General features: G+C 51.5%; 1 protein-coding gene across 2 annotated transcripts in view; it reads left to right on the top strand.

Annotated features, from left to right (window-relative positions):
* Positions 1-24477, top strand: part of IFT56 (intraflagellar transport 56) — a 291296-nt gene that overhangs the window by 91626 nt on the left and 175193 nt on the right. For both annotated transcript variants that reach the window (XM_085601180.1, XM_085601182.1), the window contains exon 7: positions 11650-11821. In XM_085601180.1, the coding sequence (XP_085457306.1) occupies positions 11650-11821 (172 nt within the window). The remainder of the gene's footprint in view (positions 1-11649; positions 11822-24477) is intronic.

Here is a 24477-nt window from a genome sequence, read left to right as displayed (position 1 = left end):
ATATCTGCCCTGAGGGTCGGTCCAGGCAGTATGGACTATGTAGGGACAACCCCTCCGGAGCCAAATCCCCACCCCTCTGGAACCTGAGGTGAAGCTGGAGTGAACCACCAGTCTATAGCCTTTCCTATTCAGGGCCTACAGGAGTTCCCCACTAGATGTGTCTCCTAAAGCAACACAACATCTAGCTCAATCCGCTTGATGTATTGCAACACAATACTCCTCTTGATTGTGTCCCTCAAACTGTTAACATTCCACGTGGACACATTAAGTGTTACACCTTGGGTCATCTCGTCAAGTCAGTGAAAATCAAGTATTCCCAGGTTAATTGAACTTCTTTTTTATTTTGATTACGAACGAGCATGCCGCCTTTTTCGACCTACTTCTTGGTGACTGTTTTGCTTACAGAATTTAAATGTAACAATTCTTTGGTGTAAGTTCTTCGCATATTTTTATATTTGTAGGCACAGGAAGATGAAGCGATTTGCTTACAGGATGTTGAGCCGATGCTGAAACTTGAACCTGGTTCCCCAGCTCTAAAGTTGGCAGCTCTGGTTGCAACGTCACATCCTCCCACCTCTCTCCGAGCCTTGATTTCTTCAACTGTATGAATGGAGGGGGCTTTAAGCAAATCAGGCAGAGGCGTAGCAAGGATGTCCTATGCCCTAAATACACTCTGTTGGACTTCATCATAGGACACCCATTCATTTAAGTGGATTTGCAAGTTATCAAACTTGCACACTTCTCCGGATTGTATAGTGAGGCTACAGGCCAGTCCCAAACTGATGGCGATATGTCCACTCCACTCTCCGAAGACCCCTCTATAGATGAACTTTTTGTATCCGACAGTGCATCCGACCTCTTCAAGCTCAACGAGGTCCTTCCAGCCATTTCGGGGCTATTACCTGGGAAGGCGGCAGGCCCCGATGGCATACCCGGTGATCTCCTCCTCCACGATCCTAAACCATGGGCTAATGCTATTCTGCTCATTTTGAATCTAATTGCTAGAGGTCATCCTGTCCCGGATTCCTGGAAAGGTGCCGAAGTGGTACCCATATTTAAGAAGGGGAGTAGGGAGGATCCCGCCAACTACAGGCCGATAAGTTTAATCGACATAATACAGAAGGTGGTTGGTAGGGTCCTCCTGATGAGGGTTAGGTCATGGATGGATGATGTCCAGGTCCTATCACATTTCCAGGCAGGCTTCAGACTTGGGGTTGGCACGATGGACCAGGTCTTCCGATTCTTTACGATCTACTGGAAAGTGGTCGTTATAGGAAAGGCAGTTTATACTTGGCCTTCATCGACCTTAAAACCGCATTCGACCTGGTCCCTCGCTCCAAACTCTGGTCGGTGCTGTCCGACCCGGGATTTCCACCTTTGATCCTAAATATAGTCAAGCGCCTTCATGAGGGGAACTTTGCAAAAATCAGGTGGGACAACCAGGGTCAGTTGACAGATAGGGTGTCTGTTGACAGGGGAGTCCGCCAGGGATGCGTGCTGCCTCCAACTCTGTTCTCTCTCTTCATAAATGGGGTGGTTGACTATCTGAGAGAGGACCCAACAGATGCCCCCGTGCTGGCAGGGGAAAAAACTCCAACCCTTCTTATTGCTGACGATACCCTTTTGATGTCTAAAAGCTCTAGCGGCCTTCAAAAGCTGCTTGTCAGGTTTAGTCAGTTTTGTGATGCAAGGGGCCTTGTAATCAACACCTCTAAAACAAAGCTCATGACCTTGGCACCATCCAAACGCTTCAGGAATGGCTTCTCCCTAAACGGAATGCCATTAGATATTGTTGATTCCTTCGATTATCTAGGCATCAGGGTCACCAAGTCGATGCAATGGAATGAACATCTAGCCAAAATGACTATTAACCATAAGAGGGTGGCGGGTGTTATATTAAGAAAACAGCGGCTCTCTTTAAGTAGACCAGTAGCGGCAGCCCTTGAGGTATATGATGGGAAGGCTCTGCCATCAGCTCTTTATGGGGCAGAGTTATGGGGGTTTGAGAATACCAGCGACCTGAAGAAATCTGAGAACCATTTTCTAAGAGGTCTGGTTTCCCTCCCCCTCCCTCCACCCCCCTCCACCCCCTTGTTACCGCTCTGTTTGGATTTGGGGCAGCGCTCTATTAGGGACAGAGCAAGACTGCGCCCATTGCTCTTTTGGGTTCGCCTGAGACGCACCCCTGAATTGGCCAGTTATGCGGATGCCCTGACCGAGATAATTAACCTAAACACCGGCAACAAGATCAAATGGATCTGCAAACTAAAACGGCTGGTTAATGACATCGGGTATGGGGAGGCCTGGCTCAATCAATCCCCTCCGGAAAAGCAAATCATTAAAAAAGCCTATTGGGACTGGGTGAAGGGAGAGGAAGTAAGAAATCCTAACCGAGGTAGACTTACAAACCAGTTTTTGGAGCATAAGTTGGTGGCCAAATTCGAGCAATATCTGGACTTTATCCAATGTCCACGAGACAGAACGCTTTACATGAAGCTTAGGTTTGGGTCTCTCCCGCTAAATGCATTGGTGGCAAGCTGGAATTGCCAGACTTCTACCTTGGCAAAATGTCCCGGGTGTTCCGCCCCAAGTGAATCTGTTCCCCACTTCCTCTTTGCTTGCCCGGCTTATAGGGAGGCTAGGAGGAAGTGGCTTAGTTCCATCTGTAGGAACATGGGTTTTGTGAATTATAGGGTGGGGCTCCGCTCTTTTTTAACTGATTCTTCCTCCCCGGTGATGGTCTGTGGGGTAGCCACAGTTCGAGGCATGTGGGCTGCTGAATTCATATCTGTGCATAGATCGCCGCCTAGTGTTGGGTCCGGATGTTTGCACGTTGTTGTCCTGGAAGAGTCTTCGAAGTATCCTTGGATAGGTGACTCCTCCCCTGGACTACAGTGCGCATGGGCATCCTCTCCATCCTCAGATTGTTTTTTTCCGCCATTGGGTTCGGATGTGCTATCTTAGCTCAAGTTAGGAAAATATTTTGTCGAGGCCAAAAGGCCTTTAGTTCGCGTCGGTACTGCTTATCGATCGGTTTTCGATACAACCTTGTTAGTTTACTAACTTTCAGCACCGACTTTTTTCGCATTTACCTGTTCATCGACTACTTCGACGATGGAATCGAGGACGCCATTCAAGAGGTGTCCGGTATGCAATGCGAAGTACCCACACATCGACGTCCATCCGGTGTGCAACAAATGCCTTTCGCCGGACCACGACGAATCGACATGCATGGCCTGTGCCCGGTTCCGTTCAAAAAAGACTCTACGGAATCGACGAGCGGCGAGACTCGAGGCGCAGCACGCGGCACCGGCCCCAGCAGACATCTTCAACGAGGCCGAAGACGTCGAAGAATTGGAAGTCTTACCCTCCAGTCCCGTTTCCGAACACGGATCCGGATCGGACGAAGTCGACGAATCACTCTTCCACAGAGGTGAAGACGACACCGAGGTAGGAGACGACGAGGAGGCCTTAGGGGCCGAAGAGAGTAGCTCCAATGATGAACAAGGCCTACCTGTTCAGACCGAAGAAGGCCCAGTTCCACGGCCTATGGCTCCGGTCGAGGGATCGCCTTCGGGCCTTACCCGAGACCCATCCCGCAGTTCCTCGGGCCCGGCCTCGGACATTCAGCGGCAGCCATTACCGCTTAAACCAGCTGGTTTCCCTTCCATAAAACCGAAACCGAAAGCTGCTCCGGTTCCAACGAAACCGAAACCGAAAGTGGCGCTGGTCGGATCGAGGCCTTCCACGCCTTCGACGCCAGCGCGACGCGTCGACACCGACCGCACCAAGAGAGACTTCGGTGCCGAACTTGAAGCGGGCGACGTCGGAGTCGACAAACGGAAAAAGGCCTTCGGCGCCGACAAACCTGCTCGGCTCCCGGCACCGACGCCACTGACACCGAGGGCTGCACCGCCTGCTGCGTCTCGCATCGCTCCCTCGACGACACCAAAGCCTCACGCATCGAAGACGTCGACGGTCATCTCCGCACCTCGACTCGATGAACCACCGGCGCCGAAAAAGTCCACGGCCGCCTCTACGAACCTGGTCGGTGCCAAAGCCTCAAAGGCGCTCCAAGGACGACCTGGTGCGACACAAAGCAGCAAAACCAAGGCTGCCCTCCAGGACCCGTCGGGTTCCGGTCCGATCGAAGCTCCAGCAGCCTCCTCGGTGCCAGCCAACATTACCTTTGGCTTGCCTCCGTCAACACTCCCGAAAATGTTCCAACTCAGGACACGGGTCACCCAGACTACGATTACACCTGCTGAGACGTCTCCGTCACGTGTCATCGACGCCAACACTGGCAGGATGATTCTCCACGAGCGAAGGATAACTTCGGAACCACCGTTGGACCCTTTCAGGATCCCACTAAAAAGGAAGCTACCTGTAGAATCAGAACCTCTCCTTTATGAACCTTTCCACTCATCCTACCACGATCCACAACTATTCTCCCCCACACGTTCCGACACGGATGCGTTGGAGGACTACATGGATGACCAAGTCCCCTACCATGGAGACACAGACCCTGATGACCAGCAGGACCCTGATCACACTTGGGGCGACCCTGTAGACCCAGGTGCACCTCTCGATGCACAGGACCCACAACTCTATGGGGCAAAAACATCTCCCACAGAGGATACTGCAGCCTTCAACGCTCTTATTGAACGTGCTGCCAATAACCATGGGGTGCAGCTTCACTCTGACACCATCGAAGATGACTTTCTTATGGACACTTTCGCATCCTCAGAACGGCATGTAAAGACTCTGCCTATGTTGAAAGGAGTCCTCAAACCAGCCAAAGACATTTTCAAGGAACCCACCAGGGCACGAGTGATAAACCCCAGGATTGATAAGAAATACCGATCAGCACCTGGGGACCCTACTTACATCAGAGGCCAATTACCACTAGACTCCATTGTCGTAGCGAATGCTCGCAAGAGAGCACACTCGCAAACGACAGGTGACGCTCCTCCCCCGGACAAAGAGTCCAAGGTGTTAGAGACCTCTGGCAAGCGAGTTGCCGCCCAAGCTGCAAACATATGGCGCATAGCCAACACTCAAGCGCTCCTTGCTCGCTATGATAGAGCGCACTATGACACACTGGAGCAACTATTCCAACATCTCCCTGACCAGTTCAAGGAAGGCGCAGAAATGCTCATCAGAGAAGGACAGCTACTCACGAATGCTTCCATCAAGTGTGCACTAGATGCTGCAGACACGGCTGCCAGAGCCATAAACACAAGCGTCATGCTGCGACGACATGCCTGGTTACGAATCTCAGGATTCAAGCCTGAGGTACAAAACAATATACTCAACCAGCCTGTCAACCCCGACTATTTATTCGGGCCAGAGGTTGACACCACCCTTGAGAAGATAAAAAAGGACACGGACACTGCAAAGTCCATGGGCGCTCTCCAAACTCAGTCCTTTCGGAGCGGCCCCTTTCGTCGCCCCGGAAACAAGGGAGCAGGTAGAGGACAGGGGTCACAACAAACATATAACAAAGGCAATACACAGACCACCTACGATAAAAACACCCGGGGTGGATATCGTGGCTCCAGTACAAAGGGCAGAGGACGCGGCTACGGCAACACCAGGTCCTCCCCCAAGAACAAGCAGTGACGCCCTCTCCCTTCCTCCCGACCACATAACACCTGTCGGGGGAAGGCTACAAAGGTTCCTGTCCACGTGGAACTCCATCACCACGGACAGGTGGGTCAAAGATATTGTAAAATACGGTTACTGTCTGGAGTTAACCTCCACTCCACCCACAATACCACCAAGAAACCGTCCTATGTCCTCAGAGCACTTAACGCTCTTACAAAAAGAGGTGCAAAGTATGCTTCTAAAAGGCGCTATAGAGGTCGTACCCATCCACGAGCAGGGTACGGGGGTGTACTCCCTCTACTTCCTAATTCCAAAAAAGGACGGGTCACTCAGACCTATATTAGACCTGAGACCCCTGAACCAGTACATTCTTTCAGAGCACTTTCACATGCTCACTCTACAGCAAGTCCTTCCGCTTCTCAAGCAGGGAGACTTCCTAGCCACACACGACCTCAAGGATGCGTATTTCCACATACCCATCCACCCCTCACACAAAAAATACCTCAGGTTCACTGTTCAGGGGCAGCACTATCAATTCAAAGTCCTTCCCTTCGGCGTGACAACAGCGCCCAGGGTTTTCACGAAGTGCCTAGCTACGGTGGCAGCACATCTACGGAGGCAGCATATACACGTCTACCCCTACCTAGACGACTGGCTCGTTCAAGCGAAGTCAGCCCAGCAATGTGCCAGCCACATGTCCCGCACCATTCACCTTCTTCACAGTCTGGGATTCTCACTAAATTACCCAAAGTCCCATCTCCAGCCCGCACACGTACAACAGTACCTAGGTGCGACTATAGACACTCTGGCGGCCACAGCTCAGCCAAATTTAGTGAGGATCAACAGCATACAACTGCTGATCTCCAAGTTCAAACCCAATCACTCACTTCCAGCGCGAGTGTTTATGCAGTTAATAGGCATGATGGCCTCCTGCATCTTCATAGTCCCGCACGCGAGATTACATATGCGCCCGCTTCAGGAGTGCCTAGCACGTCAGTGGAATCAGGCTCAAGGACAGTTGAAAGACCTAGTGTTGGTGAGCGGTCGGGCATACAACTCTCTGCATTGGTGGAATCCACAAAACCTTTGCAAGGGCCGACCATTCCAAGAGCCTGTCCCACAGATAGTATTGACAGCGGACGCGTCTCTCCAGGGATGGGGAGCTCATGTACTCCACTACACAGTGCAGGGACTATGGACGACACAACAAAAGAAGATGCACATCAACCTTCTGGAACTGATGGCAATCTTCCTGGCCATGAAGGCATTCAAAGTACATCTATGCAACAAGGTCGTGTTGATCCGGACGGACAACATGACCGCAATGTACTACATACAGAAGCAGGGAGGAACACACTCTCCACAGTTGTCTCATCTGGCTCAGAGCATGTGGAAGTGGGCCATTCAGAGGAACATGTTCCTCATGGCGGAACACCTCCCTGGCAAGGACAACCAGATGGCGGATCTGCTCAGCAGACACAGCCACCAGATGCACGAGTGGGAGTTACACCCATCAGTACTCCAACCGTACTTCCAGCAGTGGGGTCATCCGGAGATAGACCTATTCGCGACAAGCGAAAACGCAAAATGCCAAAGCTTCGCCGCCAGGTTCCCACATCCGCAGTCGCAGGGCAATGCGATATGGATGAACTGGTCCGGCAGATTTGCGTACGCTTTTCCCCCAGCGCCGTTAATACCGCTGGTGGCCCGCAAACTCCGACAACACTCCCTGACACTCGTCCTAGTTGCTCCCACGTGGGCACGCCAGCCGTGGTACACCACCTTCCTCGAACTTTCCGTGGTGCCGCATCAAAGGCTGCGGATCAAACCCGCGCATTTGACGCAGAACCATGGAGAGATTCAGCACCCAGATCCGCAACAGCTGAACCTGGCGATCTGGCTCCTGAAGTCCTAGAGTTTGGCTATCTCAACCTGCCACCTGACTGTATGGACATCATCAAGGAGGCCAGGAGACCCACTACAAGGGCTTGCTATGCAGCCAAATGGAAAAGGTTCGTCATTTATTGCGGTAATAATGACATTAACCCGCTGGACGCATCCATCCAAAACATCATCTGTTACCTCTTACACCTATACCGATGCAATCTGGCGTACACCTCTATACGTGTCCATTTGACCGCAATATCAGCCTATCTGCAGACCAGGCAGCACCTCTCACTATTCAGAGTGCCTGCCATCAAAGCATTCTTGGAGGGACTCAAACGAGTCATTCCACCAAGCCACCCACCGGCTCCAATGTGGAACCTCAACTTGGTCCTCACACGCCTGATGGGTCCACCCTTTGAACCTCTACACTCATGCGAGATTCAATTCCTTACCTGGAAAGTAGCCTTCCTGGTAGCGATCACTTCCTTAAGAAGAGTTAGTGAACTCCAGGCACTAACAGTTCAAGAGCCATTTATACAGGTTCACGCCAACAGGGTCGTACTACGTACCAACCCCAAATTCATGCCCAAAGTAATATCGCAGTTCCACATGAATCAAACTATTGAACTGCCTGTTTTCTTCCAAAACCCACAAACTGTCGCAGAAAGGGCACTACATACACTAGATGTACGGAGGTCTCTCATGTACTACATCGACAGGACTAAACCCTTCAGGAAGACAAAACAACTGTTCGTTGCCTTTGCCCCACACCACAAAGGTAACGCCATCTCCAAAGCAGGGATAGCCAGATGGATAGTTAAGTGTATTCAAATCTGTTATCAAAAGGCAAAACGCACATTAACTATTCCACCACGAGCCCACTCAACACGCAAGTTGGGGGCTTCCATGGCTTTTCTAGGAAATATTCCCCTGCATGATATATGCAGAGCAGCCACATGGTCCACTACACACACATTTACAAAACACTATTGTGTAGACGTGCAGTCAAAACAGCAGGCAGCTGTAGGACAGGCTGTTCTCAAAACACTTTTTCAGACCGCTGCAGCTGGCACTGGTAGCCGCCGCTAATAGAGGGCACTGCTATGTATTCTATGCACAGATATGAATTCAGCAGCCCACATGCCTCGAACTGAATATGCTACTTACCAGTATGCATCTGTTCTTGGCATGTAGGGCTGCTGACATTCATATCGCCCTCCCTCCTCCCCGGCGCCTGTAGCAGCTGCAGCTCTCAGAATTACTGTATAGCATGGTCATCACTTTCTGTATCTACTCCATCACTGCCACAATGGCGAAAAACAATCTGAGGATGGAGAGGATGCCCATGCGCACTGTAGTCCAGGGGAGGAGTCACCTATCCAAGGATACTTCGAAGACTCTTCTAGGACAACAACGTGCAAACATCCGGACCCAACACTAGGCGGCGATCTATGCACAGATATGAATGTCAGCAGCCCTACATGCCAAGAACAGATGCATACTGGTAAGTAGCATATTCATTTTTTGTGTGTGCTTGGCTGATACGAACTAAACTGTTAAAACGTCCCGAGTCTGGCCACTGAGACTTAGGTGTATCTGTTTTAGTATAATATCATGTGCTTCTTTGGCATTTTATTGTATATATATGGCTTTTTAATCGCTCTTTTTAAATATCTCATGTTGTATCTTGAAGGATTTTTATGGATGATGTCTTGTCATGTACATACTTTTATTATATTTTATATCGAATAAAGTTATTCAACAAGTTATCAAACCAATTGCCTAACAAGTAAACGTTATTTTATTTTTATTTACTCCAAGACGTTTATAACATCTATCCTCTAGACAAGACTTCTACAGTGGCTTCTACAATCGCTACAGCTGGCAACCTTTAGAACTTGAAAACAACTTGGAGTTTTGGGGTCATGTGAATTTGGAGAAATGAGTTTACAGCTTTTTCCCCTTCCAAAATTCACTTTGTGCGAGCAGCATCCATCAGCAAGTGCTTTTTCTTCTTGCTTCCCCCATCATCTTTGCTGCCTCATCATTGGTGCTTGCACTCCGCTCTCACTGACCCTTCCGTGGCCTTAGCTCCCCCTCCTTCCAAGACTGAACACAACCCTTTAGGCAGATTTGCTTTTTGTAGCGGCGGGATCTTGCTGCGAGTGCCAAGAAAGGTGCTTTTATACCTTTACTATGTAGCGCTCTTTCGAACCAAATCACAACTCTTTCAAACTGTTAACTGTTTACCTAGTCCACCCGAGCTGTAACACGGCGTTAAAAACCAAGAGACACCGCCACAAAACTCCACAACCAGCCTGTCGTTTAAAAAACAAATAATTTACAGCCTGCAGCAAGTAGTTTGATTTCACCATGTTTTCTGTGGTTTGTCATGTGAGTGAGGGCTAATTGTTAGTTGTTTATAATGAGTTAAATTCTCATGCTTGCAGTTAAGTAAAATGTACTTTGTGCTTTTCATGAACACTACTTACATTCATTACACATCCATTTTGTTGTAGTCGCGGGGAGATTAAATGATTTGCCCAGAATTACAGGATGTTGAGAATACGCAGAGACTTGAACCATGGTCCCCAAGTCCAAAGTCGGCAGTTTTGACTGCTACAACACATCCTCTTCTCATCCATTTAGTGTTTCTTCTGGGAAACAGCCAAGAGCACATCATCCTCTCCAGAAGCTCACCTAGCACTTAACCTCTTCACTTGTGTTGCTTGTTTGCATTTCCTAACAAGTACGCCTTACGAGTGCATCTGCAGGCCGTCTCTCTTCCCAATGTCTTGCAGCCTGCTCTCGGGTCACACTTCATTGCTTCTCCCCTCGTTTTATTTCTTTCTGTTTCCACAGATACAGCTCCCAACTTTTTGATATCATTCGCGCCCATCCAATAAACTAATCTCTGGGTCTTTTAAATAGTTTCCTTTTCGATTACAGGGATGAACATTAAGTTCTCCGTTTAGAGGCACACAATGGACCCCCGTGGCTTGACTCCGCATTTATCACTGCGAGAAGTCTTTCCAGTCAGAGCAAGGCGCAGCCAGAAACACGTGGCACAGTCTCTCCTAATCGCGATCCCCAGCCTCATCTGCATTCACACTGTACTTCTCGGGTACATGTTTTTTTTCTTTGTCCTCGGTTTGCCTAATCTCCCCACTTTATACCACCAATAACAGAACAATATATTGCCTTTCCTAACATACAAGTCATAACACTTTAACAGAGTTTCAGTAAGTTATATTGCACAACTACTCACCAAGTTACAACTTACAACAAAAACAGCGTATTATTAATCACATAGGCAAAACCTATTGCCTTTACTAATGCTTGTTGTATTGTGAAATCTCCCCGGTAGCACATATTTGTAAAACTCAACACTTTTAAATATTCAGATTAAAATAGAACACTAACCAAAAATGCAATTGACTCCTTTACAGCCGCTCTTTTATTTGTCTATTTTAAAAGGATAAAAGAAATGAAACTCCTTGGTAGAAAAATTTCTAAAGCTGCTGCAGGGATGTATACCTGTGTATAGTTTAGAAGATCTAGAGAAGCCAAAGGTGATTTTTACAGTAGGTAACTATTCGACGTGTTTTCATCTGATGTTTTTTCCACCCTACCCTATAAAGTCACTACAAGGTTAAATACAGAGAACATTTTTTATGAGTTTCTGAAGATACTCCAGCAGTTGGCAGGAAATAGAAGAATTAAAATGGAAGATTGACCTCTTGCTGGAGAAGGAAAGGCTACTTACCTGTAACATTGTTTTTTGTGGCCTTCACAGTAGAAATAAGCCTGCTTTCATGTTCCCTTTTCTGCTTCAGAAACCCACAAAGTTTTGGTCACAGATTATGAACTCAATGAAAGTTAAACTACTGCGGGAGAGACTACTCACCTGTAGCTGTGTTTCTTCACAATTCTTATCTTTTATTGAGTTAGTATCCTGCAAACTGCCTTTTATAGCCTATTTGTCTGCAAGGGAAAGCCAGAACACATTGAATATATAAGAAATTCAGGGCTGGAAAGCTCAAGTCATTTTCGTGCTACCATGTTGATAAGTACCTATTCTGTTTTGTAGTGTCTCCTCCCATGCTTGTATTTACCTGCCAGTTCTAGCCCTTGTTTTCTGTCTCTTTTTCACAGGGAGTTTCTTGCTTTGAATGTGTACGTGGCTTTGTGTTACTATAAACTAGATTACTATGACGTCTCGCAAGAGGTCCTGGCTGTGTACCTGCAACAAGTGCCTGACAGCACCATCGCTCTCAACCTCAAGGCCTGCAACCATTTCCGTCTCTACAACGGCAAGGCAGCCGAGGTATTTATGTATGAGGAATTTGCAAAGTACAAACTAAGCCAAAAGGCAGCGGAGCAAGCACTGTACAGTTTCAAGTCAAACATGCAGTCAGAGTGATTAGCGAGGTTGAGGATGTTTAAGAGCAAATGTGGATTGTTACTGCAGTGTAATGTAGTAGTCTTTAAAGAGGTGCATCTTTATCTCTGGAGCAGTCCAAATGGACACAGAGATGTCGCATAAATCAAGACAGATGATTTAAGTGTATTTTCTTTTTTTACAATTCTTTGGCTCCAGTTTGATGGTGTCTTTTGTGTTTTGGTGAACCGAGTTTTGTTTCATGTTTGCACTGTCTGGGAGGTTAAAGTCATCCAGGAGGGTGTTCAGGCCGTGTCCGAAGGATGAAGTGGTGAGAAAGTCTGAGAATTCAACAAAGTAGTCATTGTTGCTCCAGGAGGCCTGTAGATGAGGTGGAAGTACTGAGTTGCATAGAGTGGACGTGAGGAGCTCAATGGAGTTGTGTTGCCTGCTTCCTTGGCGAGCAGGAACAGGAGTACTTATGGATGACGGCAAGGCTTCCTCCCTTCTTATGTGTTTGTGGTCTTCACACTGGACGCTCTAGCCAGTGGGGACATGAGTGTCTTGAGTGTGGGGGTGAAACATGTTTCTGAAAGAAACAGTTAGTTATAGATTCCATACCTTAGAAATACCCCCAGGCGTCAGACTGGATCCGGAAAGTTTTTCGTCAGCAGTACCCCTGCGCGTCGGAAGGTGGCGTCGCTCAACTCCGCGTTCGTCGTTGGCGTCGTAGTCACTGGGATGACTTCGCGGTAGCTACATCGACGCAGCCCTCGCGCGCTGACGTCAGTTCTTTCTTTTTCCACGCCAGCAAGCGCAGATCCGGAGAGAGCGGTACCCCCAATCAATTTTTGACTGACTTTTTCTCGACTTTTGTCGACATCGTTTTTCGAGTCTATCGACTCCTGGTGCACGAGGGATGCCCGGGCTTGCTGTTCCTGTAGCCGACTAATGTTGGTGATGGATCCGAACCGAGCGTGCCTCTTCTGCCTGGAGCATGACCATGACCCCAAGTCGTGCTCTGACTTCCGGACCATGAACCCGAATTTTTTGCGGGAGCAGTCCCAAAAGCTTCTCGAGGTCCGGCAGTCGTCTTTGCGCGTTTCGAGGTCCCGGGCACATAGGAGGTCTAGGGACCGGTCATGGAGCCTCCATTATACATCTTCTAAGTCTTCGCACTCGGGGTCAGGTAAGTTGAAGCACAAGAAGAAGTCGAAGAAGCATCGTTGCTCTTCGAGTTCTCCCCGTCCGTCGGCCAACGCGACGAGGGATACGGGTGGTGCCCCTCCCACGGCTCTGCATGCGGAGCTCGAAGGGTCGACTCCGGGTTTCCCCCCCTTTCCGGGACCTGGTGCGACCACTGTCCAGCTTTGTCAGTTTTACGAAGCGTTGCACGCCATCTTTGGGCAGCATGACTCTGCCGGCGTGCCTTCGTGCCCCGCAGACTCGGCTGGGGGCCCTGGGCCTTCGACGCCGGCGGCTCTGGCCTCTACACTGCAGGGTTCCCTTGGATCCAGGCCTGGATCCGGATAGGCGCCGGTTGACCTTGTTATGCCTCCCCCGGTTCCAATTCCACCGGCACCACATCAGCAGCCGGCGTCTGCTGTGTCCCCAGCCGACGTCGACCCCGGCCTCCACCTCGAGGTAGACACTGAGCCAGACCGGCGTTGATGGACACCGGATCCGGCGCTGGCGTCGACGAGTACTTTTGTGCCCCTGTTCTACCCTGGCTCTTTGAGACCAGATTGGCAGCCAGAGGAGGGTGAGGAGGACTGGGAGGGGTCTGGGGACCCTTTAACTGACCAGTTAGGTTGTGAGCCGGACTGGAGAGAGGAACTGGGGGAAGCCAGTGGTCTGGATACCTCACCAGACCGTGGCATGTTGTCACCTCCTACCGTAGCTGAGGAGGGAGTGTCGTACGCAGTGGTGTTGCATAGGGTGGCCGAGGCTCTCAACCTCGACCTACCTACGGTGGCAGTCAGGACTAACCTCCTGACAGAGGTGCTTCAACTGGCAGCAAGCTCTTCGAAGCCCCTGCTGCAGTTTAATGAAGCCCTAACAGACATCCTTTTGGGAACCTGGACCAGGCCCAACACGGGCTCCCGTGGACAGGATGATTGCCCAACGCACTGCCCAGCCCCGGGCGACCCCACTTTCCTCTCCCAACACCCCAACCCTGAGAGCTTGGTGGTCCAAGCCTCCACTTGCAAGGGCGCATTCCCTACGGCTCCACCCGACAGGCAATCCAAAAAGCTGGACCATCTTGGGAAGAAGATGTTTTCTTCCTCCAGCTTGGGACTGCGGTCGGTAAACACCGCATGTCTGTTGGGCCGTTACACCCACTCCGTGTGGGACACGGTTGCGCAAGTGCTGCCTCAGTGCCCGGAGGAGGCCCGGGCCGTCCTCTCTCGGGAAGTTGCCGAAGGGAGAGACGCAGCTAAGTTTACCATCCGCTGTGGGCTGGATAACGCTGACTCACTAGGCAGGACGATTTCCACGTCGGTAGCCCTTCCACGCCACGCCTAGTTGAGGTCGACTGGTTTTTCAGGGGATGTCCAATCCACTCTTATGGACTTGCACTTTGATGGCCGTCGCCTATTTGGTGACAAGGCAGACAACGCGCTGGAGCGCTTTAAGGACTCTCAGGCTACGGCCAGGTCCTTGGGCCTCTCCACAACCCGCCATGCACAGGCTGCTTTTCGCCCCTTTTGTGGCTACGGAAGGGGTGCCCCGCCACGTCCCGCCCAGAGCCACAGGCCAGCGCAAGCTGTTCAGCCCCAGCGTGGCTGGGGACGTGGGAACAACCGCCGTGGTTCTGGGGGCCAGCGGGCGGGCCAGTCCACCACAGCCCCCTCTGCAGCAGCCTCCAAACCCTCCTAGTCTGACCTATCAGGGCCACCAATCGCCAGTGGGCGGCAGGATTCGCTATCACCTCCCCCGCTGGCGCACCATCACGTCTGACAGGTGGATTTTGCAAATAGTCCGAAGGGGCTACTCCCTCCCCTTCGAGACTACCCCTCGAGCCATGCCACCTCAGTACCATTGCATGTCGGAAGATCATCTGGCCCTTCTCCAACAGGAAGTTTTGGCACTCTAGGCCAAGGGGGCCATCGAGCGAGTTCCTGTCCCAGAAGTAGGTCGTGGTTGCTATTCCCACTACTTTCTGGTGCCCAAGAAGGACAACGGCCTGCGTCCTATCTTGAGTCGTCAACTGCTTCCTCAGGAAGGAGAAGTTCAAAATGTTGATGCTAGCTCAGGTCCTGTCTGCCCTTGACTCTGGAGACTGGATGGTAGCGTTGGACTTGCAGGACGCTTATTTTCACATCCCCATCCTGCCGACCCACCGGCGTTACCTGCGGTCACGGTAGGCCACGAGTACTTTCAGTTTACCGTGCTCCCCTTTGGCCTTACTAGCACCCCTCGGGTATTCACAAAAGTGGTGGCGGTGGTTGCAGCTCATCTGCGCAGATCAGGGGTTCCAGTCTTGCCCTATATCGACGACTGTCGTCTCCCACCTCCAGTCTACGGCCGACCTCCTGCATTCACTGGGGTTTTTGTGTCAACGTGCCGAAGTCAGATCTGACTCCCTCTCAGATGCTCCTTTTCGTCAGAGCGGTTCTGGACACAACGCAGCAAGTCTGGGATATTCAGGCTATGATTCAGATCTTTCAGCCTCTATCTCTGGTTCCAGTCAGGATGACCCTCAGGCTGCTGGGCCTGATGGCCTCCTGCATCCTGCTTGTGGACCATGCCAGATTGCATATGCAGGCTCTGCAGTGGGACCTGAAGTTCCAGTGGGCACAACATCAGGGGAACCTGTCCAATTGCGTCCAGATCTTGGAGGGCACTGCACATCAATTGCAGTGGTGGCTAACGAACCAGGATTGGGTCAACGACAGATCCCTCTCCCTTCCCCAACCAGAGTTCACAGTGGTGACCGATGCATCACTTCTGGGATGGGGCGGCCACATGGGGAGGCGGAGATCAGAGGCCTCTGGTCTCCGGCGGAGTCCGAGCTTCACATCAACCTTCTGGAGCTATGGGCGTTTCGTCTTTCGCTCAAAGCATTCCTTCCCTCTGTCCGGGGATGAGTAACGCAGGTCTTCACGGACAACACCACCGCCATGTGGTACAGCAACAAACAAGGTGGGGTGTGGTCGTAGACCCTATGTCAGGAGGACCTCCGCCTCTGGACATGGCTGGAACATCAGGGCATATCCCTGGTGGTTCAACACCTGGCAGGTTCCCTGAACGCCAGGGCAGACGAGCTCAGCCGCAGGTGCATGATGGATCATGAATGGCGTCTTCACTCGGAGGTGGTGCAAGGTCTCTTTCGCAAGTGGAGAGAGCCTTGGTTAGAGCTATTCGCCACCAAAGAGAATGTGCAATGTCAGCAATTCTGCGCATTGGGATTTCCAAGGCGGCACTCGCTAGGCAACGCTTTTCGTCGCGAGTGGAGTTGCGGTCTTCTATATGCCTTTCCGCCTATACCTCTCCTGCCCAGAGTGCTGAAGAAGATCAAGCGCGACCGGGCCCAAGTTATTCTTGTGGCTCCAGACTGGGCACGAAGAGTCTGGTATCCTGAGCTGCTCAATATGACCATCGATCCTCCGATCAGACTACCTCTCCGGGAGGATCTTCTGTCGCAGCAGCAGGGAACGGTCCTCCAACCAAACCTGTCCAGCCTCCACCTCCTTGCGTGGAGATTGAGCGGCAGGAGTTGAAGTTATTTGACTTGCCTCCCGAAGTTTGTGATGTTATCTTGGCAGCCAGGCATCCCTCCACTAAGACGGTATACGCCTGCAGATGGAACAAATTTGTGGCATGGTGCACAGCAAAGGCTGTGGATCCCCTTTCTGACCCTCTTTCTGAAGTTCTCTTGTTCCTCCTTTCTTTGGCCCAGCAGGGCTCTGCTCGTGGCACTCTTAAGGGCTATCTCTCAGCCATTTCAGCCTTTCGTAGGCTTCTTGTTGTAAATCGCTTCCTTAAGGGCAGTACTCATCTTTTTCCTCTTGTTCCCTTTGTATTGCCTCAGTTGGACTTGAACTTGGTTCTTACCTACCTTCTGTGCGCTCCCTTTGAGCCGCTACATAACTGTCCTCTCAGGCTTCTAACTTTGAAAACTGCCTTTCTGGTGGCAATCCCCTCTGCGCGCAGGGTGAGTGAGCTACAAGCTCTTTCTTCCAAGCCTCCCTTTCTGGCTGTCCATCCGGACAAGGTTGTCCTCCGAACTAGACCTTCCTTTCTTCCCAAGGTGGGTACTTCTTTCCACATTGGCCAAACCATCACTTTGCCCACCTTCTTTCCGCATCCTTCAAAAGAGGAAGAGAGGTTCCACCGTCTTCTATAATGAACTGTACATCAAGCTTCTGATCGGTGATGTGGTAAGTGATGTCTAGTATGTTTGGTAGTTTGTGGGTGTGTGGGGCTTAGTAGCAAATGTATGAGGATGCATCTGTGTTTTGTAAATGCAGTGTTCTTGTGTGTGTGTGTGTGTGTGTGTGTGTGTGTGTGTGTGTGTGTGTGTGTGTGTGTGTGTGTAGGAGGGGTGTTCTGGGTCTGAGTGTGATAGTAGGAATCATCAGTGTGCCTTTCTTGGTACATGATGAGCTTTTCCCTTGTAGGTTCTCACTGTAATGGAAGTGAACCAGTGGTTCTGGCCTAAGGCCTTCCTTGGTCCTTTACTTCCACTTCTCTTAAATATAATTTTAGCAGGAAACCAGCAATATCACTTCTGGTAATGCTGGAAAAGCAGTGATAACTTTTCCTGGAAGGTTGGATGCTGAGAAATGCAGCGAGTTTCTCTTCTCTGGCTTCTTCTTTTAAAGATGCTATGGTTGAAATCACCGAAGGCTTCGCCTGAAAAGGTGACTCCTGGACAGTGTTGTGATGTTACTTTTATTTATTTAGAGTTGGATGCTGGGAATCATGTATTTTGCCCCCCCCCCCCGAGCATTAAACAGGACCCATTATTAGTGACTGGCCAGGTAGTCATGTGGCACCACCACCTAACTAGTCTGAAGATGAAAATGTAAGTGTTAGACCTGTCAGCCCTTTGGGTGGTCCCTCCTCATCATTATTTATTTTGTCCCACTTTTGCCTCAAACCCTGTTAGTATTTTTTCCTTTTTGGGAACCACCAGACTTTTTAGTATTGATGCAGATTCAGGGAGTCATTTTATCTACCCCTGGAACTTCTGTCTGAGGGCCTGGAGCACAAAATGGTGGCCACCTGTGACATCATCAGAACCCACTGGAACCTACTAGAACCTTCTGCAACATTCTGGAACCCTGTGACAGTTGGAGGTGGTTTGGAATGTTGGGAAGCTAAGCCAGAGTTGACAGTTGGAGCTGGCAGTTGGCACCTGACTGGTGAAGAGAGAGGAGCACAGAACTGAAGGAGGAAGGAGTGAGGCAGCAGGGGTGGAAACTTGTGCCTGGAGTGGGGTCCATAAACCCACCCTTGATACTAGTCCCTACTGACTGAGCCCAGCCTGGAGCCCTGTGTGGGAGAAAGCAAGAAAAAACATCTTAAGGACCTGGACAGCAGGAACAGGCCTTAGAAGTAAAGAAAAGCAAGAATCTGACCTGTTTATTGGTTTCCCTGGAGTCCGACGTCGAGAAGCCTGAGACCTGGAGCCCGAGGTGGAGAAGCGGCGCTGACTGGAAAGCAGACGTCGTACCCGGAGCTGCCAGAGGTCGAGAGAGGGCGCCGACGGAGGTCGTGGAGAGTACCAGAGGTCGAGGAGGAAGACACCTGAGGTCAAGTGATCGGCGTCGACGGGGGAGTGAAGTCCGCCCTCCGGAGTCGCCGGAGACCGAGGTGAAGCGTGCCGGAGGTCGGGAGTGGAGATCGCACTCCGGAGTCGCCGGAACCTGAAGAGAATCGTGCCGGAGGTCGGGAGTGGAGATCGCACTCCGGAGTCGCCGGAACCTGAAGAGAATCGTGCCGGAGGTCGGGAGGGGAGGTCGCACTCCGGAGTCGCCGGAACCTGAGGAAAGGAGCACCGGAGGTCGGGAGTGGAGATCGCGCTCCGGAGCCGTCGGAAGTCGACATCGAGCCAAGACTGCCCGACGTCATCGAACCGGAGGTCGACATCGAGCCGAGGCCGCCGACATCGAACCGGAGCCGTCGGAAGTCGACATCGAGCCAAGACTGCCCGACGTCATCGAACCGGAGGTCGACATCGAGCCGAGGCCGCCGACATCGAATCGGAGCCGCCTATCGACGTCGTCAAGAACTGACATTGCGCCGAGGCCGCCGACATCGAACCGGAGCCGCCTCACGGCGTCGACACGACTCCAGCGGCGTCGGAGCTTCATAAAAAGGGCAGTAAGTGGAATAGAGGGCGCCTAAGGCCCTGTGGAGCCCTGAGAGACTAAAATAGGGTGCTGGAACCAGCTTGATTGTGCCAGGGGTGAGCTGAGACTAATACAGAGGGGTTGTGTAGTGTGGGAGAGCCAGATCTCTAGATTCCCCCTTTATCTACCTCAGTTTAGGCCTCAGCCTTGTCCAAGCCAGGGAGTATACCCCTCAGGCCATCCAAATCTTTACAAGCTGGGATTGGGTCAAATCATCCCATAGTACCTCAGGAATGTGAACTGATTTACAAGTGTCACTGTTGGCTTTTATTATTTATTGAGAGCACTGTATTTATTGTATTTATCCTATTTATTGCCTCACAGTATTTATTGTTTCACAATATTTATTGTCGTACAGTATTTATTGCCTCATAATATTTAATTGCCTGTAATGTAATGCACTTATATTTATGCCTTGATTATTTATGATCTACCTTATTTATTGAATCGTTAAGACAGTATTTATTTGACGTACCATTCCACAGAAAAAGCCTTGTGTACTGTGATTGTCTTATTATTTATTTAATCAGCAACTAAGAGAAAAGAAGATAAAGAGATATATTTTCAGTATAATTTTTAAGGTGTAGTGTCGTTTTTGGAACGGATGCACGCATGGTTATTGTGTGGGTATGACGTATGCTTAGCACGGTGCCTGACCCCTGACCACTCGAGCCAAGCTACCACTGTGTATGTCCGGGAAAATCCCGTTACCACCACCCTTTCCGGTGTGGGAGTGGGGTTTTTCTAACATAATTGGTGTTCAGCGGCGGGATTGAGCTGTGCCTACGTATACTCGACAATAACTGTGGGTAGTCCATAGGCCTACACCTGGAGTTTTCTCAAAGCGGCCTTCCTAATTGTGAGTTTTTGTTTTTTCCAAATTTACTCTGGTGGTGGGAGGAGGTATTATATAAGGTACCCCCCTGCATAGCTTCTGCAAATAACTGTCCTCTGACCTGAGTGGGCAAAATGAAGTTTGTGCTAGAAGACCTGGAAACCTATACTGTGGCCCAACTCAGGGAGTTTTGTCAGCGGGAGGGGGTGTATTGTCCCCCAGGAGCAAAGAAGGGTGCACTCCAAACCAGCTTAAGGGCTTGGGGGGAGGCACGACGAGAAAGCAAGGCTGAGGAGGAGGACAGGGATAGAGAGCCCGACAGTGAGGGAGCTGGTTTGTACCAACCTGAGGTGGGGAACCTGTTAGCGGGGCCCAGGACACTTTCTAGGCAGGGCAGCAGTGCCTCTAGCGGTGGCTTATCTGAAGTGGAGTTGACAGACCGGAGGGAGAAAAGACAGCTCACATGGGACTTAGCAAGGCTGGAGAAAGAGAAGGAGGAACAGAGGATGGCTCACGAGTTAAGGCTGAAAGAGATAGATCTTCAGATCCTAAGAGTCGGGGCACACACTGTTCCTAATGGTGGCAGCAAAGACCAAGAAATCACCAGGGAACCCAAACCCTACCTGCCAAAGGACATAGTGGCTAGCTATGGTGTGGGCGACGATATTGCCAAGTGGCTAGCGGCCTATGAGGTCTCGTTAAGGGCCCATGGGGTTCCAGAGAAGTACTGGGGAGGGGGATTGTACAGGTACATGCCTCCAGCTGGTAGGGATGCTTTATTGGCCCTAGAGGAGGATGAGCAGACCCACTACCCCACCATGAAGGTGGCGCTCATAAGAAAGTTTGGACTAACACCCGAAAAGTACAGACAGAAGTTCCGGGGTAGTCACAAACTGGGCACACAGAATTGGGTGGACTTCCTGGACTATGCAAAGAAGGCACTAGAGGGTTGGATTCAGGGCAGTGAAGTGAGGAACTACGAGGGGTTGTTTGATTTAGTACTGAAGGAACACCTGCTCGAAAAATGTTTCCCTGAACTGCGTCAACACCTGGTGGATAGCAAGCTGACCAATCCCCGGAAGCTTGCTGAGGAGGCGGACATTTGGGCTAGTACCCGGGTGTCCACAAGGGGGACTGGAGGGGATACTCAAAAGGCCGGACAGGGCGCCCCCCAGAAGAAAGAGGGAGGGGAAAAGAAAAAGGAGTTCTCCAAAGGCCCCCAAAATAACTTCCAAGGGAAGGGAACAGGATTCACCCCTAGGGCTAACCCACCCAGAAACCCTAATCCTGGCCAGAGTCAGCAGCCAAGGGTTGTCCATTGCTTCGAGTGCGGTGGCGTTGGACACTATAAGGGAGATGCGAAGTGCCCGAAACGACCACCCCCTCCCATTGGAGGAAAGACCCCCGGAGTAGCTAGTGCAGTGCTCGGGGAGGAGATGCCCTTAATTAAGGGAAGGGAGTGGGCGGGTGTCACTTTAGTGTCCCTGGGAGAACGGGAGATGGTTCCTAAGATCCAGGTGCCCGCAAATACTGTAAAGTATGGGCAGTGGGTCACCATCAACGGCCAAAGAGGGGAGGCTCTGAGAGACACAGGAGCCAGTATGACTATGGTGCGTAGCCAACTGGTGTCTCCAGAGCAGGTAATTCCCGATGTACTCCACCCAGCCGCGATGGCTGACGGCAGAACAGGCCACTATCCAGTGGCCGAGGTTCCCTTTGAATGGGGGGGGGTTGCAGGTTCACTTCGAGTTGCCGTAAGCCCTGCCGTGCCAGTCGATTGTCTACTGGGGAATGACATGGAGCACAATGCTTGGAAAGAGGTGGAATACCGGACTCACACTGAGATGCTGGGTACACCTGACTGGGCCTGTGTGAGCACAGGGTCCGCGACTACCCGGAGAGGGAGTTCGTTTCGGCTGGAGCCTGGAACAAAGGCCCAGCCAGCTGCCAGTCAAGGGAAGAACCGAGGACAGGAGGAGCCTGCCTCGGCGTCCACACCCCGTAGGACGGATAGTCCACCGGAGGTGGTGGACCAGGAGTCTGCGGTGGGGGATGTCACCGAACTGGAGGACCTACCCATCCCGGCCGAGTGGCACGTGGAGGGAGGCCCGTCCAGGGAGGCCCGTCCAGGGAGGAATTCTGCCAGGGCCAGAGGGAGTGCCCTTCCCTTGAGGGGCTGAGGCGTCAGGCCGCAGCCCAGGCAGCAGGGAACGTTGAAGGGAACTACAGTGTTTACTGGGAGGATGGCCTCCTCTACAGTGAACCCAAGGCACCCCTACATGGATCGTCACGAGCCTTGGTAGTCCCTCAACGTTATCGAGCCTTCCTTCTGGAGTTGGCTCACGAGATCCCCTTGGCAGGACACCTGGGGCAAGACAAGACCTTCGCCCGTCTTGTCCCACACTTTTATTGGCCTCAAATGAAAGTGTCGTCCGATACCTACTGCCGGACATGTGTGTCTTGCCAAGCCAGTGGGAAAACAGGGGTGAAGCTGAAAGCTCCCCTGGAACCACTTCCTGTCGTTAGCACCCCCTTTGAAAGGGTGGGCATCGACATTGTGGGTCCGTTAGATCCACCTACTACAGCTGGTCACAGGTTTATCCTGGTTCTGGTGGATCATGCCACACGGTACCCAGAGGCAATACCTCTGAGGACCATAACAGCACCTGTTGTGGCTAGGGCCCTGATGGGAATCTTTACCCGAGTGGGTTTTCCCAAGGAAGTTGTGTCCGACAGGGGGACCAACTTCATGTCAGCGTACATGCGGGCCATGTGGAAGGAGTGTGGAGTGACCTACCGGTTCACCACTCCTTACCACCCCCAGACCAATGGTCTGGTGGAGAGGTTTAACAAAACCTTGAAAGGCATGATCAGAAGTCTGCCTGAAAGCCTGCGGAGGAAATGGGACGTCCTCCTACCCTGTCTATTGTTTTCCTACAGGGAAGTGCCACAGAAGGGAGTGGGCTTCAGCCCCTTCGAGCTTTTGTATGGGCACCCTGTACGTGGACCTCTCAACCTGGTGAGAGACGGATGGGAAAGAACTCCCAGAAAGCTTCCCCAGGACGTGGTGAGCTACATGCTGGCCTTCCGGAGCCAAATGGCTAAGTTGTGGAAGCAAGCTTCTGACAACTTGGAGGCCAGCCAAGCAGTAATGAAGGCGTGGTATGACCACAACGCTCACCCGGTGGAGTTGGAGCCTGGCCAGAAGGTGTGGGTGATCGAACCGGGAGAGCTTAGCGCCCTCCAGGATCGCTGGTCAGGACCCTTTGAGGTGTTGGAGAAGAAGGGTAAGGCTACCTACTTGGTGGATCTTAAAACCCCTCGTCAGCCCCTACGGGTGCTGCATGCCAACCGCCTCAAACCCCACCACGAGAGGCCCGAAGTCATTTTGATGATGGTGACTGACGGAGCAGAGGACGCGGAAAGCGAGCCTCTCCCCGATTTGTTTGCGTCTCAAGAGAAGGATGGGTCGGTGGAGGGAGTGATTCTCTCCCCATCTCTAACTCCTGAACAGCAGGAGGACTGCCGCCAGGTCCTGGGACAGTACTCTTCGTTGTTCTCCCTTGTCCCGGGTAGGACTCACCTGTGCGTCCATGACGTGGACACAGGAGACAGCCCACCTGTGAAGTCCAAGATCTACCGGATGTCAGACAAGGTGAAGGCCAGCATTCACAGTGAAGTCACTAAGATGCTGGAGCTAGGAGTGATCGAACCTTCTAGCAGCCCCTGGTCCAGTCCGGTGGTACTAGTACCAAAAGCTGCACCACCGGGTGCCCAACCGGAACTGAGGTTCTGTGTGGACTACCGGGGACTGAATTCAGTAACCAAAACTGATGCTCATCCGATCCCTAGGGCGGATGAATTGATTGACCGGCTGGGAGCTGCCCAATATCTAAGTACCTTTGACCTTACTTCTGGGTACTGGCAGATCTCTTTGACTGATGGAGCAAGGGAAAGGTCAGCCTTCTCCACGCCCAATGGCCACTACCAGTTCTGTGTGATGCCCTTTGGGCTCAAGAACGCACCTGCCACGTTTCAGCGCCTGGTAAACCAGATCCTCACCGGAATGGAGAGTTTCTCTGCTGCTTATCTGGATGACATAGCCGTCTTCAGTAACAGCTGGGAGGATCACTTGCGTCACCTGCAAGCTGTTCTCCAGGCCCTGAGACAAGCGGGATTGACGATCAAGGCCAGCAAGTGCCAGATCGGGCAGGGGTCGGTAGTGTACCTTGGACACTTGGTGGGTAGGGGAGCGGTGCAACCCCTCCAGGCGAAGATCGAGGCCATCATGGCCTGGGAACCCCCCAAGACACAGACTGAGGTCCGAGCTTTTCTGGGCCTCACGGGATATTACCGCCGCTTCGTGAAGGGGTACGGTACCATCGTAGCCCCCCTCACGAAGCTCA

The sequence above is a fragment of the Triturus cristatus genome, chromosome 4_2 (genome assembly GCF_964204655.1).
Source record: "Triturus cristatus chromosome 4_2, aTriCri1.1, whole genome shotgun sequence".
Classification (NCBI taxonomy): domain Eukaryota; kingdom Metazoa; phylum Chordata; class Amphibia; order Caudata; family Salamandridae; genus Triturus; species Triturus cristatus.
This window is presented reverse-complemented; position numbering and strand designations above follow the sequence as displayed.